The 20,678-nt window shown below is 53.7% G+C and overlaps 2 protein-coding genes across 3 annotated transcripts in view; both read left to right on the top strand.

The window, feature by feature from the left end:
• VARS2 (valyl-tRNA synthetase 2, mitochondrial) overlaps nucleotides 1-20,678 on the top strand; it is a 142,710-nt gene that overhangs the window by 62,400 nt on the left and 59,632 nt on the right. The gene's annotated exons all lie outside the window — the stretch shown is intronic.
• On the top strand, nucleotides 1,076-5,608 carry MUC21 (mucin 21, cell surface associated). Of its 2 annotated transcripts, XM_066359907.1 has the most exons (4): nucleotides 1,076-1,412; nucleotides 3,909-4,574; nucleotides 4,632-4,924; nucleotides 5,216-5,608. In XM_066359907.1, the coding sequence occupies exons 1-4, from the start codon at nucleotides 1,349-1,351 to the stop codon at nucleotides 5,396-5,398; spliced, it is 1,206 nt and encodes a 401-aa protein (XP_066216004.1). In that variant the 5' UTR covers nucleotides 1,076-1,348; the 3' UTR covers nucleotides 5,399-5,608. The 2 variants fall into 2 exon arrangements, with proteins under 2 accessions (XP_066216004.1, XP_066216003.1); XM_066359906.1 differs by having other exon boundaries at nucleotides 3,909-4,924.

Below are 20,678 nucleotides of genomic sequence, written 5' to 3'. Positions count from 1 at the left end.
GGTCAGAGCCACGGGAAGTGGGGGTGCGGGGGGGAGCAAGCGCAGAATGTGTAGCAGGTGGGCTCAGGTGTGTGTGTGGTCGGCTCAGGTGGTGCGCTAACACCCACGCTCCATCGCACCGACAGCATCCTCGAGTTCTGGTTGAGCACGTACGTGTCCGCCCACCCAGAGGGCGTATTGCCCGGTCTCTTCTGAAGCCGAGTGTCCAGTGTGTGACCATGTTCTGGCTTAGGGTGTGTGAGCAGACAACAGTAATCTCTCAAACCCAAGACAGAATTAAAATACTTGATAACAGGAGGGGTATGAGTTGGGAGATGGGTCATAAGAATGAAAGCGTGCCGAGGTCCTTGTGTTGTTTTGGAAAAGAGTAGAATATTACTTACGTTTAGACTACAATAAAGCCGACTTGTCCTTCCACCCATTCAGGCTGTCATGGGTTGATTCTTGTCTGTGCCCTGACCGGGGATTGAACCCGCAACCTCAGCACGTCGGGAGATGCCGTAACCAACCGGACCGCTTGGCCAGGGCCGGGTGGCTTGTTCTCGGACATTAGCAGCCTCCCCACACCCCCAGGCCTGAGGGACTGCAGAGATGACTGCATTGAGCCCTGGGGTCTCTCTCCCCCGTTCATTCGCTGCACATTGCTGAATGCCCACTGCAGACCAGCAGGGCTCGTTCCTGTTTTGAGAAATATGGAGCCTTGCCCCCTTCGCTCAGGCCATTAGGGCTTCTTCCTTGCTCAAGCCGGCACCCGGGACTGCCCGGCCCCGGCCAGGAAACAGAAGGAGAACAGGTTTCTGGCCCCATTCCTGCCTCGGAGGGGTGGGTCCCTTCCACTCTGACAACCTTGATCTCCTGCTCCCATTCTACTTCCTGCTGCGGCCCAGCCCAGAGCCCTGTCTAGTGTGATCATGTCATTCTAATTTTTTACCTTCCTCTTGACCCCTAGTCCATTCCTTCCCAGGCTCAGCATTGTTTTTGTTAGCTGCTCAGTGCTGACAGAAGAGCAAGTCAACTGTCCCAGCTCCTCCCCGGCTCACAGGAGGCTATAAAGGCCCCCGCAGCGCGTCCATGGTAGAGAAAGAGGCAACAGCATCGCCCCGGAGGGAAGGCTCAGGATCCCAGGCACCTGCTCTCTCTCACCCGCCCCCGGGCTCACGGTTCTCCCCCGAGAACGCACGCACGCACAGGAGACCCAGGCGGCCGACAGCTCCAGCCGTCGTCTCTTCAGCTGGGACTCCCCTTTTTCTGAGGACTGCTGCTCCTTGCCTTCCAGGTCGTGGCCACATCCGGGGCTCCAGCCAGCGTGCCCTCCGGCCACCCCCCCCCCCCCGAGAGGCAGGTCGAGATGCAGAGAGGCAGCATTCCCCTTAAGTGTTGGTTACTATTGCACCTCCTGCTTTTAAAACATGGTGAGTGATTTTCTTTCAAGGCCGGGGGGTGGTGGTGGTGGTCTGAGAACCTTTGGGGGACTGTGGAGATGGTGACCGCTACTACAGTAGTAGCTCTGGGTGTCCCCTGCCTGGTCACCGCCGTCTTACTCCGATCACTTCCCTCTAACAGCCAATCACCAGGGAGGCAGTCAGGGGATGGTGTTAAAACCGGGTCCGAGCGCCTGTGTGGAGATCGTGGCCCCATCTGTTCCCTGTGCTGTTTGAGTGAGCTGTTGACCTTCTCGGTGGATCGGTTCCTGTGTCTATAAAATGGCAATGACCCGGGTGATATGGCTGGAAGGGCGTGTGAAACATTAAGAATAAGAAGAGTGGACTATTTTTTTTTTTTTACACTATCACTCATTGACATTCTACAAACTTAATTCCTCTCCTGTTTCTAACCTGATTTACATCAGCCTACGTCAACCTCAGATTGAGGGGAACAGGATTCAAGAGTCAAAGCTGACTCCCGCCTTTGGCTCTGGCCGGTTGGCTCAGTGGTAGAGCATCGGCCCAGCATGTGGAAGTCCTGGGGTTCGATTCCTGGTCAGGGCACCCAGGAGAAGTGACCGTCTGCTTCTCCACCCCTTCACCTCCTCTCTCTCTCTCTCTCTCTCTCTCTCTCTCTTTCTCTTCATCTCCCACAGCCATGGCTCGATTGGTTCAAGTGCATTGGCCCCAGGTGCTGAGGACGGTTCTGTGGAACTTCTGCCTCAGAGCTAAAAATAGCTCGGTTGTGAGCCTGGGCCCTAGGACAGGGTTGCCGGGTGGATCCCAGTTGGGGCACATGCGGAAGTCTTTCTCTCTGTGTCCCCTCCTCTCACTTAGAAAAGAAAAATTAAAAAGCTGGTTCCCACCCTGTTCCCATAGCCCTGAGACTCAGACCCTCCATGGGCCATCTCCTGTTGCCCAACCGGAAAGCATGACCCCTTCGAGAATTCATCACATTGAATAAAATGAGCCCTCTTCCCAGCTGGACTCGTCTGTTCCCCAGAACCTCTCAGGCCAGGCCCACTCTCTCTTCCACCTGTCATCTCCGCTTCTGGTCCGTCTCAGTTTCCTCTTCACCAAGATCACGATGCTGATCTTCACCCCAATTTGCATCCCATTGCAGAATTTGGGGACCCTTCCCCAAATCGCTATACTCTAATCCTATGTTAGTTCACATTAAGACTGAGGAAAATATACCCACGGGCAGAGTGGGGTGATGGGCACTCCCGTCCCAGTTGGTAGTGAAATGAGTCACAGCAAGAGAAAGGCAGGCCCTGGGCAGCCGTCCGAGCCTGTCTGTCCTTCGGCCGCGGGGGACAGAAAACAGGCAGGGGTCTCTGCTCCGGCTGAGCCGCCAGGGAGGTCAGACAGCTTCCCTGTTCCCGCGGGATGGACGGCCCGTGGTCCCGGGAGAGCTGAGACGCTGGATCCACACGGAACTCGTGCTGCGCCTGCCACGGAGGCCGGGAAGCCCCCTGGCGCCTTTCTGCAAATAGAATCACTCACCCCTTCAGCAGAGACGGATACCTGGGCCCCGCCTCGGGCTCTGACTCATGTCCCGTCTGTAGTGGTTTGTGTGGGAATCCTTTTTTTCTCAACAAGCTCTCCAGGTGATCCTAATGTCGGTGTTTGCTGAATGACACGCTGAGAAATAGCTTCCGAGAAAAAGGGAGCAACACGACTTTACAAATGAATAGATCAGGGTGCACTGGCCTCACCTGGGTCCCACAATGCCTTTATAGTCGTTGTAATCAGGGCCAGACCGTGTAGAGCAGAGTTGGAAATGAGCTTTACCGCCAGGAGAACTAGGACTGGAGACCCCGGTGTGGGGGCTGGGCGGGGCGGGGGCGGGGGGAGGAGGAGGCTCAGGCTCAACATCCTGGTCCACAGGCCTGTTCTACTGCCCACCAGCCACATAACCCTGGGCTGGCCGCCCTGCCTCCGCCTCAATGTCTTCGCCTGAGCTGGTGATCATACTAATATCCAGCCTGACCAGGAGGTGGCGCAGTGGATAGAACTTGGGATGCAGGGGACCCAGGTTCGAAACCCCGAGGTCACTGGCTTGAGTGTGGAATCATAGACATGACCCCATGGTCGCTGGCTTGAGCCCAAGGTCACTGGCTTGAGCAAGGGGTCACTTGCTCTGCTGTAGCCCCCTGGTCAAGGCACATATGAGAAAGCAATCAGTGAAGAACTAAGGAGCCACAACAAAGAATTGATGCTCCTCATCTCTCTCTCTTCCTGTCTGTCCCTGTCTCTCTCTCTGTGTCTCTGTCACGCACACACACACAAAACAATAGTATCTATATATATCATAGGCCTGTGTGAGTGTTAAGGAGAAAGCATATATGCTCAATACACACATATATATTTGCTATCATTTATCATTGCCGGGTGTAACCCTCAGTGGTCCTAGCACACCCACTGTAACCTCTAGTAGCACCAGCAGAGCCTCCAGCACTAAACTCAGCTCAATTCCAACAGGGGCCAGCACAGCCTCCACCAGTGCACCCAGTGTGACATCCAGTGCACCCAACACAGCCTCCACCAGTGGACCCAGTGTGACATCCAGTGCACCGAATACAACCTCCACCAGTGGATCCAATGGGACCAGCACAACCCCCACCAGTGGACCCAATGGAACCAGCACAGCCTCCACCAGTGGATCCAATGGGACCAGCACAACCCCCACCAGTGGACCCAATGGGACCAGCACAACCCCCACCAGTGGATCCAGTGTGACACCCAGTGCACCCAATACAACCTCCACCAGTGGATCCAATGGGACCAGCACAACCCCCACCAGTGGATCCAATGGGACCAGCACAACCCCCACCAGTGGATCCAGTGTGACACCCAGTGCACCCAATACAACCTCCACCAGTGGACCCAATGGGACCAGCACAACCCCCACCAGTGGACCCAATGGGACCAGCACAGCCTCCACCAGTGGATCCAGTGTGACACCCAGTGCACCCAACACAACCTCCACCAGTGGATCCAATGGGACCAGCACAACCCCCACCAGTGGATCCAGTGTGACACCCAGTGCACCCAACACAACCTCCACCAGTGGATCCAATGGGACCAGCACAACCCCCACCAGTGGATCCAGTGTGACACCCAGTGCACCCAACACAACCTCCACCAGTGGACCCAATGGGACCAGCACAGCCTCCACCAGTGGACCCAATGGGACCAGCACAGCCTCCACCAGTGTGACACCCAGTGCACCCAACACAACCTCCACCAGTGGGCCCAGTGGGACACCCAGTGGGACCGGCACAGCCCCCAACCCTGTATCCAGTGCCACCACAGGCTCAGGGGCACCGTCTCCGACTGGGACGCGCCCCACTCCTGACGGAACGAGCACCAGTGCTGCCACCTCGGTGACTACAGGGAGGCCCAGTGGGTCCCTGCAGCCATGGGAGATCTTCCTCATCACTCTGGTCTCGGTTGTGGTGGCTGCGGGGTTCCTTGCTGGGCTCTTCTTCTGTGTGGTGAGTGTCTGAGGACTCGGCAGTGTCCCAGGGAGGGGCGGCCAGGATGCAGGGGGCGGGGGACCAGCAGGGGAGGGAAGACCTGGAGGGAGGTACAGGAGAGACGAGGCCCGCTGGCACCGTGGAGGAGCGGGTCAGGGTGTGTGTGGGGGAGGGCAGGGGGCTAAGAGAGGGAAATGGCTGGAGGCCGCGGAGATGGGTGGGCGGGGGAGACAGCTCCAGAAGCGGCTCGTGGTGAAGGTTTGGAAGATGGAGACATCATTTTGAAACCACCACCTCTTCTTTTTCTAGAGAAAGCCCTGGTCCCTGAGAGATGTCGTTGACCCAGCTGTCTACCGCCCCCACGGCCCCGATGCAGGCCCAGGCCCCGGAGGGAGTCACGGAGCCCACCACAGGCCCGGGTGGGGCTCTAAGCGGTTTTGGAACAGGCCCGTATCCTCAGAAGCCATGGAGATGCGAGGGAGCTACCACTGACCCAGCGTGCCACGTGCTTCGTGGGGGAAGCCGGCCTGGGGGTCTGAGTGTCCTTCCATGCGTCCCGGGAGTCCCCTCCCGGCTTTGTCTGGCTCTGTGACAGACTTGGGGAAGGTCCTGACCCCCTCTCTGTTGCTTTTCCCAGACATTGGAAAGAGGAGGGCGCTCTTCTTGGTCGTTTAGCTGAGAAATAAACGCATCCAAAATAAATGGCGGAGAGATCCTGTGTGCGCGCCTGCTACCGCGCAGGGAGGGGGTTTCCCGGTTCCAGGGGAGAACCCCGTGCGGGCATGCCCCTGGCATGCAAAACCTCCACATCAAATCCAGAGCCCTCCTTCACGTGTCCCCACTCGCCAATGCTTCTTGCCCGAAGCAGGACGCTTGGCGAGGAGTCCCTGAGACTCACACAGGTTGACACGGGGGTGAAGTGCCCGAGGGGGCCGGGCTAGGATTCTAGGGGCTCACGGAGCCGGCCTGTGGCCCGCGGAGGTCAAGGTCCCGTGCACGACGGCGTGGAGGGTGCAGCGGGCCAGGTGTGCTCACTGCAGGTCACAGCGTGCCGGGCGTTTGCCTTGGTTCTGGACGCGGGCCACTGGTCAGAAAGCAGGTGCTGCCCCGCGCTTTGCTCCCGGAGCGCGCGCCCGGTGGATGGGAGCAGAGAGGCGGCTGTACCAGGGAAGGTCTTTCTGGCTGATGTCTACTTTTTTATTTTTATTTTTCTGAAGCTGGAAACGAGGAGAGACAGTCAGACAGACTCCCGCATGCGCCCGACCAGGATCCACCCGGCTCGCCCACCAGGGGGCGATGCTCTGCCCCTCCGGGGCGTCGCTCTGCTGCGACCAGAGCCACTCTAGCGCCTGGGGCAGAGGCCAAGGAGCCATCCCCAGCGCCTGGGCCATCTTTGCTCCAATGGAGCCTTGGCTGAGGGAGGGGAAGAGAGAGACAGAGAGGAAGGAGAGGGGGAGGGGTGGAGAAGCAAATGGGCGCTTCTCCTATGTGCCCTGGCCGGGAATCGAACCCGGGTCCCCCGCACGCCAGGCTGACGCTCTACCGCTGAGCCAACCTGCCAGAGCCTGATGTCTACATTTTTTAAGGGGTTCATGCATTCCCCTTCCTGTCACGGGTGCAGGGGAGAAGGCTCCCTGACCCTATGGGTCTCGGAGGACACAGGGAACTGCTCCGGAAAGTTGAGTCACTCCAGGTTCCGTGAGGCAGAGGGAAGGCTCCCACCTGGGACGCAGCCCTCGGCAGACAGCGAGCAGGTTGCCAGGGGATTCGCCGCAGCCCGCCACCGCGGTGAAAACTACTTTGACTTCCAACACTCCCCGGGTTTCTCAAATCCCAACAGTTGAACCTAATTAGTGAGGCCATGCTGAGCCGCGGGACGGAAAGGGACCCAGAATCCAGGGGAGGCTGAGTTGGACGCCCCCTGGAAAGATGCCACCCACCGGTGTGAACTGTGGGAATAGCGGTGTGGAAAATGTGAAAATAACTGCGATATGGCAAAGGAGGCAAAGCAACCCTTTTAGGCAACCGAACATCGTAAAAGGTGCTTTTCTGCATTTGAAGTTGAAATAGACAAAAATGAAAAAGACTGTCCACTGTTGAGAATGACATTACTAACCGGGATGAGCAAGGCGGGGAAACAGCTCAGACACGATCTCCAGGGATGAGAACCACCGGGAAGTGGGGGACACCTGGGGACACACCCTGGAGGACCGACGTAGGAAGAATAGGTTCAAATCAGAGAAAAGGAAGGAAATGGATGGAGGAAATGGAAGAAACACAGGGAAGAAAGATCTGACTGTGCGGATTGAAAGGGTTCCCCCAGGCCCTGGCTGGTTGGCTCAGTGGTAGAGCATTGGCCCGGTGTGTGGAAGTCCCAGGTTCGATTCCCGGCCAGGGCACACAGGAGAAGCGACCATCTGCTTCTCCACCCTTCCCCTTCTCCTTTCTCTCTATCTCTCTCTTCCCCTCCCGCAGCCGAGGCTCCATTGCAGCAAAGTTGGCCCGGGCGCTGAGGACGGCTCCATGGCCTCTGCCTCAGGCGCTAGAATGACTCCAGTTACAATGGAGCAACATCCCAGATGGGCAGAGCATTGCACCCTAGTGGGTATGCTGGGTGGATCCCTGTTGGGTGCATGCGGGAGTCTGTTTGTCTGCCTTCTGGTTTCTCACGTCAGAAAACTACCCCCAAAATAAAATAAAATAAAATAAAATAAAAGGTTCCCCTAACTACATCTCTGTAAATAAACTAGAAACCATCGACTTACCTATTTGAAACAGGTTAATGATATGATATGTAAGTCACATCTCAATAAAGCTATTAAAATATTATTACCAGGCATGGTAAAGATTGTGAAATAGTCCTGGCCAGTTGGCTCAGTGGATAGAGCATTGGCCTGGTGTGCGGATATCCCAGGTTTGATTCCTGGTCAGGGCACACAAGAGAAGCCACCATCTGCTTCTCTCCCTGCCCCTCTTCCCCTTCTCTCTCTCTCTTCCCTTCCCACAGCCAGTGGCTTGGTTGGTCCCAGTGTCAGTCCCAGGCACTAAGGATAGCTTGGTTGATTCGAGCATCGGCCCCAGACAGGGGTTGCTGGGTGGATTCCAGTTGGGGCACATGTGGGAATCTGTCTCTCTATCTCCCCTCCTCTCACTTAAAAAAAGAAAAGAAAAGAAAACAAGAATTGTGTAAATAAAATTTTTGGTTTCTAAAGATAAACCAGTGACTCATAGTAAAGAGCATTTGGTGATAGAGGGAGACGAGAAGGGAGGAAACCACGGTGAGAAGTTTATCTCGTGATTAATTCGCTGGTTATTCTGTGAATACGTATCTTGTTACTCCCAGAAACCCGAGGTGTTTGCAGAGTTAGAAAGCATCGTTACTCAGCTTTGGTCATGGAATGCTCCTCCCCCGAACGCAGATGTTTTAACCCTGTGGAGCCCCAGCTCAGGGAGCAGGAGTCCGGGAGCCGGGCGGGTGCGGTGGGGCACTGCCCCTGCTGGACCTGTGCTTCCGCTCTGGGGGCCGGCACGGTGACCCCCGAACACTCCGCCCCACGCTCTCGCCGGTGCACGAAGACTTTCTAAAGAACGTCCTGCGGGTGTGGGATGTTTTACAGGAGTCGTTTCCAGATTCAACTTCCATATGTACATATTTGCCTAAAGCCCAACTGTCTGAAAAGACCTCTGCAGTTGGAGCAGCAGGCTAGGTATGCATTTCTAACCCCCCTTAACAGCTGCTCACCTTTTTCTTTCTGGTCTATTTTTTTTTTTTTTTAGTGAGAGGAGGGGAGGCAGAGACAGACTCCCGCATGCGCCCCAACCAGGATCCACCTGGCAAGCCCACCAGGGGGCGATGCTCTGCCCATTTGGGGTGTTGCTCCCTTGCTCAGCAAACCAAGCCCTTCTTAGTGCCTGAGGTGGAGGCTATGGAGCCATCCTCAGTGCCCGGGGTGAACTCGCTCTAACCGAGCCATGGCTGCAGGAAGGGAAGAGAGAGAGAGAGAGAGAGAGAGAGAGAGAGAGAGAGAGAGAGAAAGAGAGAGAGAAGCGAGAGGGGGAAGGGTCGAGAAGCAGATGGTCACTTCTCCTGTGTGCCCTGACCAGGAATCGAACCCAGGACTTCCACACGCTGAACTGACTCTCTACCACTGAGCCAACCAGCCAGGGCCTGGCCTCCTATTATTATGGGGCAAATAAAAGGATACCTCAAAAATTTCTTCTAATTTAGGCATCCGATACCCAGAGTAGGGCTTCATGCTCTCTCTGCCTCGTACGAATTCCTCTTAGAGCAGGGGTCTCAAACTCAACTCAGCATGTGGGCCGCAGAGCAAGATCACAGCCGTTCGGCGGGCCGCACTAGGTCTACAAAAGGCAACTGTTATGCAACACTTTTCTCACTGCAGTTGAAAACAAAAAAAAATCAGTACAACAAGCACAATCGTACATGCAGTTTACTCAGTGTCACAAAACGACCAGAAACTGTAGTTCGCATCACAACTGCTGTTAACTAAGCTAATATCTAGCTAGGATGCTAGAGAAATGAAAAATACAAGTAGGCCCCTAGGCTTACTTAATGTTATCCAAAATATTTTGAACTTCGTGGATTAGTCTGCGAGCCGCACAAAATTGTTCGGCGGGCTGCATGCGGCCCGCGGGCTGCGAGTTTTAGACCCCTGTCTTAGAGGCTGAGTGGTGCATGTTAAGACGCTCTCTATTCGGATGTATTGTAGAGCAGTGGTCCCCAACCTTTTTTGGGTCACGGACCGGTTTAACGTCAGAAAATATCTTCACGGACCGGCCTTGAGGGTGGGACGGATAAATGTATCACGTGACCGAGACAAGCGTCAAGAGTGAGTCTTAGACGGATGTAACAGAGGGAATCTGGTCATTTTTATTTTTTTTTAATTTTTTTTTTTTTTCATTTTTCTGAAGCTGGAAACAGGGAGAGACAGTCAGACAGACTCCCGCATGCGCCCGACCGGGATCCACCCGGCACGCCCACCATGGGGCGACGCTCTGCCCACCAGGGGGCAATGCTCTGCCCACCCTGGGCGTCGCCATATTGCGACCAGAGCCACTCTAGCGCCTGAGGCAGAGGCCACAGAGCCATCCCCAGCGCCCGGGCCATCTTTGCTCCAATGGAGCCTCGGCTGCGGGAGGGGAAGAGAGAGACAGAGAGGAAGGCGCGGCGGAGGGGTGGAGAAGCAAATGGGCGCTTCTCCTATGTGCCCTGGCCGGGAATCGAACCCGGGTCCTCCGCACGCTAGGCCGACGCTCTACCGCTGAGCCAACCGGCCAGGGCCAAATCTGGTCATTTTTAAAAAATAAAACATTGTTCAGACTTAAATATAAATAAAATAGAAATAATGTAAATTATTTATTCTTTCTCTGCAGACCAGTACCAAATGGCCCATGGACCGGTACCGGTCCGCAGCCTGGGGGGGTTGGGGACCACTGCTGTAGAGTGAAGTCCAGGAGTCATAAAACCTCTGCTTACCTAACCTCTTCTCTGCCATCGGGGTCAGAGAATGCGTCCCTCCTGAGGGTGCCCGTCACGAGAGCAGAGCCACATCGGTGACCAGTAACAACCGCGGCGGCACCGAGCTACCCCGGGCGGGAACCAGGGGCCAGCAGCCCGCTCCTCCGTCTCTCCGCCCGCCCACGTGGAACAGTCAGGATTTGTGAAACTTTGCTGGGAACAGCAACTGATAGAAAGAAGCCCACACCCCAGGCTGGTACCACTCTCTGTGTGGAGACGGTCTCATTCACCAGTTTCTTGGGCTAAGTCACAGTCGTATATTTTGCATGTTTTTTTGTTTTTTTTTAATTTTATTGACTGGCCTGACCAGGTGGTGGCGCAGTGGATAGAGCGTCGGACTGGGATGCGGAAGGACCCAGGTTCGAGACCCCGAGGTCGCCAGCTTGAGTGCGGGCTCATCTGGCTTGAGCAAAGAGCTCACCAGCTTGGACCCAAGGTCGTTGGCTCCAGCAAGGGGTTACTCGGTCTGCTGAAGGCCCGCAGTCAAGGCACATGTGGGAAAGCAATCAATGAACAACTAAGAAGTCGCAACGCGCAACGAGAAACTGATGATTGATGCTTCTCATCTCTCTCCGTTCCTGTCTGTCTGTCCCTGTCTATCTCTGCCTCTGTAAAAAAAAAAAAAAAAAAAAAAAAAAAATTTATTGACTGATTTTTACAGAGGATGGGGAGTGAGAAGTATCAACTCATAGTTGCTTCACTTTAGTTGTTCATTGGTTGCTTCTCGTATGTGCCTTGATGAGGCGAGCCCAGGGTTTTGAACTGGTGACCTCAGTGTTGCAGGTACACGCCTTTATCCCCCACGCCGCCACAGGCCAGGCTATTCTGCATGATTTCAAGGGGAAAGATATTACTAGTTCCACATTTACTTCTAATTGATTCATATTATACTTTTTTCTTTTTTTTTTTTTTAAGGTGAGAGGAGGGGAGATAGGGAGACAGATTTCCTCATGCATCCTTACTGGGATCCACCTGGCAACCCCTGTCTGAGGCCGATGCTCCAGTACAAAGCTATTTTTAGTGCCTGAGGCCAATGTGCTCCAGCAAAGTCATCCTCAGTGCCCGGGTCCATGTTCAAACCAATCGAGCCACTGGCTGAGGGAGGGGAAGAGAGAGAGAAAGGGGAGGGGAAGGAGGAGAGAAACAAACGGTCACTTTTCATGTGTGCCCTGACCAGGAATCAAACCCAGAACGTCCATACCCAGGCCAACACTCTATCCACTGAGCAACCTGGCCAGGGCCTGATTAATGTTATATCCTAAGATGAAAGGAACAGAGAGACGTATAGCACGTCAGCTAGGAGCACAAGGAACACAGGATGAGGGACTAGAATTTCTGGTTTCACATCTAAACTCGCCGGACCTTTCACACATTTCTTAATCCTGCCGGCTCTGATCTCACTCATCCATGAAGGCGCAGGGATGATGTTCACACTTCGTAAAGCGCCCGCGAAGCACTTAGAATGGTCCTGCTCTCTGTAAATATGTGTCAGGATTTTTTTTTTTTTATCTTAGGTAGGTTCTTGTTTCATATTTTCTTGAAAATGTGGAAAAACATTTCATAGAAAAAGCATTGTCATTTACTTTTCACCAAAAGGTTGTTATTGAAGACGGCAAACTTGATAGTTAAAGTCACAGGAAACTTAAAAAAGTTTACAAACATGTCTTTTGCTACAGAAAAACATGACAAGATGATCAAAGATATCTTTTAAGCAAAAAAAAAAAAAAAAATTATAGTTGAATAAAGTGAGGCAAGTCATGTGTTCAAAGAGCAGAAAATTCTGTGAAACCCAGACTGTTGAGGAAAAACTGGCTTATATGCTGTTTATTTTATTTTATTTTTTATTTAATTGAATTTATTGGGGGCTTACATGCTATTAAAAGAGATAAGGGTGGCTACTGAGATGATACAGTGTTAGTATCTATTTGAAACATTTTATTATTATTTATTCATTTTTTTGCTTTGACAAACACTATAATTTCTTTTTTAAAATTTTATTTAGAAAATTAAATTTAACAGGGTGACATTGATCAATAAAAAAACACAGGCTTCATGTAAACATTTCTATTGCATTTGAGCTGTTGATTATGTTGTAAACCCATCACCCAAAGTCAAATCATTTTCCGTCACCGTATATTTGTCCCTCTTTAAACCCTTCTCCCTACCCCCATATTTGAAACATTTATTTTATTTATTTTATTTATTTATTCATTTTAGAGAGGAGAGGGGGAGACAGAGAGAGAGAGAGAGAGAGACAGAGAGAGAAGGGGGGAGGAGCTGGAAGTATCAACTCCCATATGTGCCTTGACCAGGCAAGCCCAGGGTTTCGAACCGGTGACCTCAGCATTTCCAGGTTGACGCTTTATCCACTGCGCCACCACAGGTCAGACCATATTTGAAACATTTTAAACAGTAGTAAAACTGTCTTATTTCATTGTCTGTATAGTATTTACAATAGGGTGGAAATGACATTTTAAAAAATTATGAAATTCTTGATAAAGTTTAGATAAAACATGAATTGATAAGAGAATATATAGGGGTTTTTTTTTCCTACACAAATGGTGGTTCAAGATATTTGATGAAGTCTAAGCCACATCATGAGAGATCTTCACCCTTACTTAGTCCAAGGGTCACGACTGCCACAGGGTCACTTTGTCACAGAGGAAGGTCCTATTGGTTAGTATTTCACAGGAAATTTTGTTTCTTTTTGTTTTATTTATTTTCTGATAAACCATGTGTCCTATGGGAAGGAAGCTTTGAGACCCCTGTAATGACAAGCACTCAGCTTGCACGGAGGATGCACTCAGAAAGAGACAGCAGGCTCCTGGCCAGTGGCTGGAGGAAGATCTTTGTCAGGACAAGGAGCGGCAGAGGGGGACATGGCAGTGACAGGCTGGAGCGCGGGCATTTTCTAAGTAAAACTTTCAGCACAAGAGGTACAAGGATGAATTCCTTTTTTAAACATTCTATTTGCCTGGCCCGGTGGTGGTGCAGTGGATGGAGCATTGGCCTGGGACGCTGAGGCCCCAGGTTTGAGACCTCAAAGTCCTCGGCTTGAGGGCGGACTCATCCAGCTTGAGAGCAAGGTCGTTGGCTTGAGCTTGGGATCATAGACGTGACCCCATGGTCGCTGGCTTGAGTCCAAAGGTCGCTGGATTGAAGCTCAAGGTCGCTGGATTGAGCAAAGGGTCACTGGCTCGGCTGGAGCCCCGCGGTCAAGGCACATATGAGAAAGCAATCAATGAACAACTAAGATGCCGCTATGAAGAACTGATGCTTCTCATCTCCCTCCCTTCCTGTCTGTCTGTCCCTATCTCTCTATGTATATCTCACTAAAAAAAGAAAAAGAAAAGAAAGAAAAAGAGCTTATGTATTGATTTTAGAGAGAGAAGGGGGTGTTGAGGAGCGGGAAGCAGTAACTTGTAGTAGCTGCTCCGGTTGATGCTCCGGGACCCGCAAGCCCGGGGTTCCCACCGGCCACCTCGGCGTTCCAGGTCGGCGCTCTGTCCACCGCGCCACCGGGACCTGCAAGCCCGGGGTTCCCACCGGCCACCTCGGCGTTCCAGGTCGGCGCTCTGTCCACCGCGCCACCGCGGGTCAGGCCTATGAGGATGATTTTCAAATCCACACTGTGTGTTTCCTTGACACGAAGGCTTGGTCCCTGAAATTCCTGACAGCGTGGGGAACTAACCTGTCGCTCTCTAAAACAAACAAACACAAACAAACAAACAAACAAACACAAACAAACAGACGCGCTGCGCCCACAGCCCTGCTCTTCCCTGCGCAGTCATCACGGGTGGCTCTCCGCAGACCCCCCACAATGGTCTCGAGCGGGAGCCCCACACAGGCCAGCAGCCCGCGTCCCCTCTTGATGCTGCCCACGCTGGGCCCCGGTGGCTGCTGTGGCCTTATCTCTGGGTTCTTTCCAACCGCGGCAGCTCCGGGATTCTGTCCCGGATGAGGCCGGGAAGAAGCTCCCTCTGGTCGGAGGACGACAGGAAGGGGAGCCCAGTGAGAAGCCCGGTCTGCACGTGACACGCTCTCTAACGGCTAAACGGCTAAACGCACGGGCCCTGTAGCTGTGCGTTCAATCCTGACTCTGCCCCGCATTAATCAGCTCTGCGAGTTGGGCCAGGTTACCTGACCTCTTTCTCTGGGACACAGTTCTGACCATGTCAGACACAGTTCTGACTATGCCTTTCTCTGGGACACGGTTCCCTCCTTTATAAAACGGAGAGCACGGTGGCATGGTGTCTCCGGGTTGCTGGGCGCCGACACAGCCTCCCTGTGACCAGCGGGGTGAGAGGCAGCTGCAGGGTCCTCTTCCCACGTCACCATTAGGAGGAGGAACCAACTCCCCGCGGAGGACAGACTCCTTGAAAGGGAACACGGGCCCTGAGAGGGGGCACTGAGCTTCAGGCGAGCCAAATCTTTACCTTTAATATTCCTTTAAAGGACTTCTAAAATTTTTTTCCCTTAAAAAATATTTTAAAGTATGACTTAAAACACAGGCAGTAAAAATAAAAAAACAAAACAGCCTGACCAGGTGGTGGCGCAGTGGCTAGAGCGTCAGACTGGGATGCGGAAGGACCCAGGTTCGAGACCCCGAGGTCGCCAGCTTGAGCACGGGATCATCTGGTTTGAGCAAAAAAAAAAAAAAGAAAAGAAAAGCTCACCAGCTTGGACCCAAGGTCGCTGGCTCCAGCAAGGGGTCACTCGGTCTGCTGAAGGCCTGTGGTCAAGGCACATATGAGAAAGCAATCAGTGAACAACTAAGGTGTTGCAACAAAAAACTGATGATTGATGCTTTTCATCTCTCTCCGTTCCTGTCTGTCTGTCTTTATCTATCCCTCTCTCTGACTCTCTCTCTCTGTCCCTGTAAAAAATAAATAAATAAAAAACAAACAAACAAACAAACAAAAAAACCACAGGCAGTAAAAAACGTGCCCAGTGGCTACATCCTGTGTTGAAGTTGTGGCATTGTGACATGTGCACCCGCTGTGCATCCCGGTCACCCCAGGGGGCCCAGCCTCTCTGCTCAATGCTACCTCACGGGTACCCACTATTCCGAGCGATGCATCATCAATAGACTTGACTTTCATATAAATAGGACATACAATATGTACTCCAAGAGACACTTTTAAAAGGAAGTAAAATGCCCTGGCCAGTTGGCTCAGTGGTAGAGTGTTGGCCCGGCATGTGGAAGTCCCAGGTTCCATTCCTGGTCAGGGCACACAGGAGAAGCGCCCATCTGCTTCCCCACCCCTCCCCTCTTGCTTCTCTCTCTCTCTTCCCTTCCTGCAGCTGTGGCTCGATTGGTTTGAGCACGTCGGCCCCAGGTGCTGGGAATGGGTCTGTGGAGCCTCTACCTCAGGCACTAAACATAGCTTGGTTGCAAGCATGGCCCAGATGGGCAGAGCATCGGCTCCTGATGAGAGTTTGCTGGGTGGATCCCGGTCGGGGAGCATGCAAGGAGTCTGTCTCTCTGCCTCCCCTCCCCTCTCTTGGAAAAATAAATAAATAAAAGGAAATAAAATTGAAACCCCAACATCTGGTGAGCTGAACTCCGTGACCTACCTCGTCCTTGACCACACCCTTCCCTGCCACTGGACCGTCGGGCCCCCCCAGAGACTCCCTTCCGACCCCCAGAACTAAGTCAGATCAGACCAGATCGAGTTACGTTTCTGTCCTTGCACATGGGAGTTACCCGGTGCCAAGTTCAGCTCACTGCTAGCTGCGGAGGCCTGGAAAGAGGGACCCTTGTGAGTTAGGACCCCTGGCCCGTGCGGAAAGGGCTGCTGTCACAGACAAGCCGGGAACCTGGCGGGCCTGTGCCCGGCTGGCCCGCCCCCTCTCCCCTCATTCCACACTAGAAGAGAGGGGGTCACGCAGTGACCTTCCCGGCTCTCAGAGCCCCCCGAGCGAGGGTCCCACCCAGCACGTGCCGCCCACGTCCGGGAGAGAGCCCCCCCGAGCGAGGGTCCCAGAACGTGCCGCCCGCGTCCGGGAGAGAGCCCTCCGAGCGAGGGTCCCACCCAGCACGTGCCGCCCGCGTCCGGGAGAGAGCCCCCCGAGCAGGATCCCACCCAGCACGTGCCGCCCGCGTCCGGGAGAGAGCCCCCCGAGCGAGGACCCCACCCAGCACGTGCCGCCCGCGTCCGTCCGGGAGAGAGCCCCCTGGAGCACACCTGCGGTGTCTGCGTCCTCACACCCCAGATTCCCGGCAACTCCGGTGACCGCCTGCTGACTTTGGGGACGCACGTGCTTTGTCCTCTCCTTCCTCTTTCCTTCTCCACCAGTGGCCTACTTTGGAAATGGGGCATACACTCGCGGAAAGCAGGCTCCGGATCACCTCTGGTTCCAAGGGCGGGGCCCCTCCGCCCAGCCCCGACACCTCCCACACCGCCCGACGCCCTCCCTGCCCGTGCCCGGGCCTGCCCCCTCCGCTCTGGCTGACTTGCCATCTCGGCTTCCTGCGCTCCTCCGGGGACCTCTGTGCCAACAGCCCCGAGCTGCAGAGCGCAGCAGTGATGCCCCTCCCCGGGAGGGCAGGGCCCCAAGCTCTGGCCGCTATAAACGCCCTGGGTGTCCTCAGGAGAAGGCAGAGGAAGGACCGTAGAGGTCAAGCTGTGGGGCCGTCCCTGGAGCTCCCGCCCCTGCCCTCGGGACCCTCACCCTGCTCCTGACTAGCCTTCTGAGAGTTCCCGGGAGCTGTACTTTCCCCCAAGGCCCTGGGGGTGTGCCCCTGGCCCCTCGGCCTCTGCGGCCCCTCTTCCTCAGGGGCCCCGGCGTCCGAGATGAGAACTTCGCCTGGGAACCATCTCACCATGAGGAGAGGGAAGGTCTCTCCTCACTTCCCGGGCCTGTGGCTGCTGCTCTTTGGACTCCTGAGTAAGTGACTTCTATGTTCATTAACAAGGGGAAGGGTGTGAGGTCACAGGTCTGAGCTGGGGTGGGGGTCCCAGATGGGGGTCCCAGCCCAGGCATGACTCCGCTTCCAGAAGCAAAGATAACTCACTCTTTTGGCCATTTCTGCAGAAGCCAGTCCTGACCCCGGCTCCATTGTCATTGGCGGGGCTCCGAGGCTGTCCCACCCCCTCGGTCATCTCCCCCTGGCCGGCTGTGACTGTCAGCACCATGAGGGGTGGCTCACTGCCTTTGTATTCGGCAGGGATGTTTTGTTTTTTTTACCACAACATTCTAGTTCCAAAGGCACTCTTAATTCCAAACGAGAGCCAGGCTCCGAGCCTGAAGTGAAGTAGGAATCTATCTCCCTGCTGCGGAGCCTGCTTGATTTCGGCGGTGCGTCCTCCCCGAGGGTCCCCGGGAGAGATGCACCGGAGGTGGCTGGTAGGAAGCAGGGCGTCCCCGGAGTCAAGGCGGCCCACGCAGGTGGGGACGGTCAGGGCTGCGCCCCAGCCGGCTCCACCGACTCCGGTCTTGGGTTTCTCACGTCAAATTGCCTCCCTAATTATTGGAGACAGTGTGAACCTGCCCAGTCATTTCCTCCGCCTTTGCTCAGGGAGGGCAGGTCCGAGGGGGGCGGTGCAGCATCAACGGGAACGGTGTGGAGACTTTGGGGTGACTTCCCTCTTTCTTCTCCACTAGGTCAGTGTCTTGAGGGTCCTTTCTGGATTTGCCCCCTCCCTTGGCTCCAGCCTCCTTTCTTTCTTTTTAGAAAGATTTTATGTATTGATTTTAGAGAGAGGAGAGAGAGAGGGAGAAAGGCAGGGGGAGGAAGAGGAAGCATCAACTTGTAGGGGTTTCATCTTGTGTGTGCCCTGACGGGGCAAGCCCGGGGTTTTGAACCGGCGACCTCAGCGTGCCAGGTCAGTGCTTCTTCCGCCGCGCCACCGCAGGCCCGGCCAGCCCTCCTTCTTCAGGGCTCTCTTTTTCCTTCCCCGTTCTTGTGTGGGCCCCTTCATCCTGAACGCCTCAGCTGTTCCCTCCCTGCACGTGACCCCCACATCCACCTCTGACCTGTCCGGCACCTTGACTCCAGTCCTGCCCACCTGTCTGATTCTACCTCAGACCAGGCGTGTCCCTCAGGTAGTCATTCAACAAACATTTCTGGAGCTCACCCTGGGCCAGGCATCACTATGGCCGGGCCAAGGTGGAGACCGCCGCAGGAAAGCCACCTGCCCGCCCTCCCAGAACTCCAGCGCCTGGGACAGACGGGACCCGGTTCCATTAGGACAGACAGGTGTGCGAGGGGCTCACAGGCCCCTCGGCTTACCACCCCCAGGTCTCTAAAGTGAGCCCCCCCCCACCACGCACATCCTGAGGGTTGATTAACCCCCACATTGGAGTTCTGGTCCCCTCTGCCGTCTCGGGGGACCCTCTGTGGCTTTTCTCCTTCTCCCTCTCCATCCTTCCCATCAGCATCTCAACAGTGTGCAGAAGTATCTCTCAGGGAAATGATTAAAAGCCCAGGTGCCGGGGCTCTGGCCCGCAGGTCCCGGTTTGGTGAGCGCGGAGGGGCGGTGCTGAGACCCCGTGTTAGCGAGCTTCTCGGGGGCTCTGATCACAGAGGTCCCCGGACTCAAACCTGTCCCCTCACGTCACCCCAGCCACCGCCTCCCTGCACTTTTCTTCTTCACCCACCTTTGCAAGAGTTCCTACAGCTTCTATTTCCTCCCACTCACTTGTTCCTTGCATTGTAGTCTCACTTGACTAGATGGTGCATGCAGATAGTCCTGCAGTAGAGAGCAGGCTGCTGTGGTCCAGCCTCAGACCCCGGCCCGGCCCCCGCTGCATCTCATTAGCACGTCCTACCCTCCGGCCCCCACTTCCTTTGGCATTTACCTTCTTATTTCTTTCTTTCTATTTTAGTGAGAGAAAGAGAGAGAGAGAGACAGACAGACAAGAAGGGAGAGAGATGAGAAGCATCAACCCATAGTTGTGGCACTTTAGTTGTTCATTGATTGCTTTTTCGTATGTGTCTCAATGGGGGGGGGGGGTCCAGCCAAGCTAATGACCCCTTGCTCAAGCCAGCAACCATGGGGTCATCTCTATGATCCCCACTTGGCTCTGGCCGGTTGGCTCAGTAGTAGAGCGTGGGCCTGGCGTGTGGAATTCCCGGGTTTGATTCTTGGTCAGAGTACACAGGAGAAGTGCCTATCTGCTTCTCCACCCCTCCAACTCTTGCTTCTCTCTCTCTCTCTTCCCCTCCTGCAGCTATGACTCAGTTGGAGTGAGTTGGCCCTGGGCAACTGAGGATGGGTCCATGGCCTTCACCTCAGGCAGTAAGAAGAGCTCAGTTGCTGAGCAACAGAGCAATGCCCCAGATGGACAGAGCATCGCCCCCTAGTGGGCTTGCTGGGTGGATCCCAGTTGGGGCACATGCAAGAGTCTGTCTCTCTGCATCCCTTCCTCTCACTGAATAAAAAAATAAAGATGATATACTGTTAAAAAATAATAGCAATGAGGAATTATGGGGCTTATACATATGTAGACATAAAACACATAAGTACGGTGGTACAAAGGACAGAGGAGGAAGTGAAAACACACTGTAAGATTCTTATGCTCTATGTGAAGAAGTGTAATATTACTGGGAGGGAGGTTGTGGTACATTAAAGATGGGTATTATAAATCTTAAAACAATGACACACACACAAAAATAAGATGAGTATCAAATATACCAATAGTGGAAATAAAGTGGAACCATACAAATATTCAGTTAATCCAGAAGAAAGCAGGAAAAGAGGAGGAGGAAAAGGAATAAAAACAGATGAAATAAGTATGAAACAAATAAGAAAATGATACATTTTAAACCTAACCACCTAGATAATTACACTAAATGTAAATGGTCCAAAAGGCAGATTGTCACATTGGCTAAAAAAGGAAGCCTCAAATAAATGTCCACACACAAAAAAAATGCATCTTAATTAAAACTATACAAATAGGCTAAAAATGAAAGATATGACCTCTTTACTGTGGTCTGGGAATATCCCCCTTAACCTTGTTTCTTACCATTTCTCCTTCAACAGCTACGTTTCAGCCACCTGTTCTAGTTATTATTTTATTTTATTTTTTTACAGGGACAGAGAAAGAATCAGAGAGAGGGATAGATAGGGAAAGACAGACAGGAACGGAGAGAGATGAGAAGCATCAATCATCAGGTTTTTTTTGTTGCGACACCTTAGTTGTTCATTGATTGCTTTCTCATATGTTCCTTGACTGTGGGCCTTCAGCAGACCGAGTAACCCCTTGCTGGAGCCAGCGACCTTGGGT

This window comes from Saccopteryx leptura, chromosome 1 (assembly GCF_036850995.1).
Source record: "Saccopteryx leptura isolate mSacLep1 chromosome 1, mSacLep1_pri_phased_curated, whole genome shotgun sequence".
Taxonomy (NCBI): Eukaryota; Metazoa; Chordata; class Mammalia; order Chiroptera; family Emballonuridae; genus Saccopteryx; species Saccopteryx leptura.
Note: the sequence above shows the minus strand (reverse complement) of the source record. Positions and strands in the feature narration are given on the sequence as shown.

What these genes read in the sequence shown, in the direction of transcription:
- MUC21 (XM_066359906.1), top strand. Translation starts at nt 1,349, where the DNA reads ATGCAGAGAGGCAGCATTCCCCTTAAGTGTTGGTTACTATTGCACCTC. An exon ending in CCTCCTGCTTTTAAAACATG is followed by an intron (nt 1,413 to 3,908) that starts GTGAGTGATTTT and finishes CAATTCCAACAG; the next exon opens with GGGCCAGCACAGCCTCCACC. An exon ending in CTGGGCTCTTCTTCTGTGTG is followed by an intron (nt 4,925 to 5,215) that starts GTGAGTGTCTGA and finishes TTCTTTTTCTAG; the next exon opens with AGAAAGCCCTGGTCCCTGAG.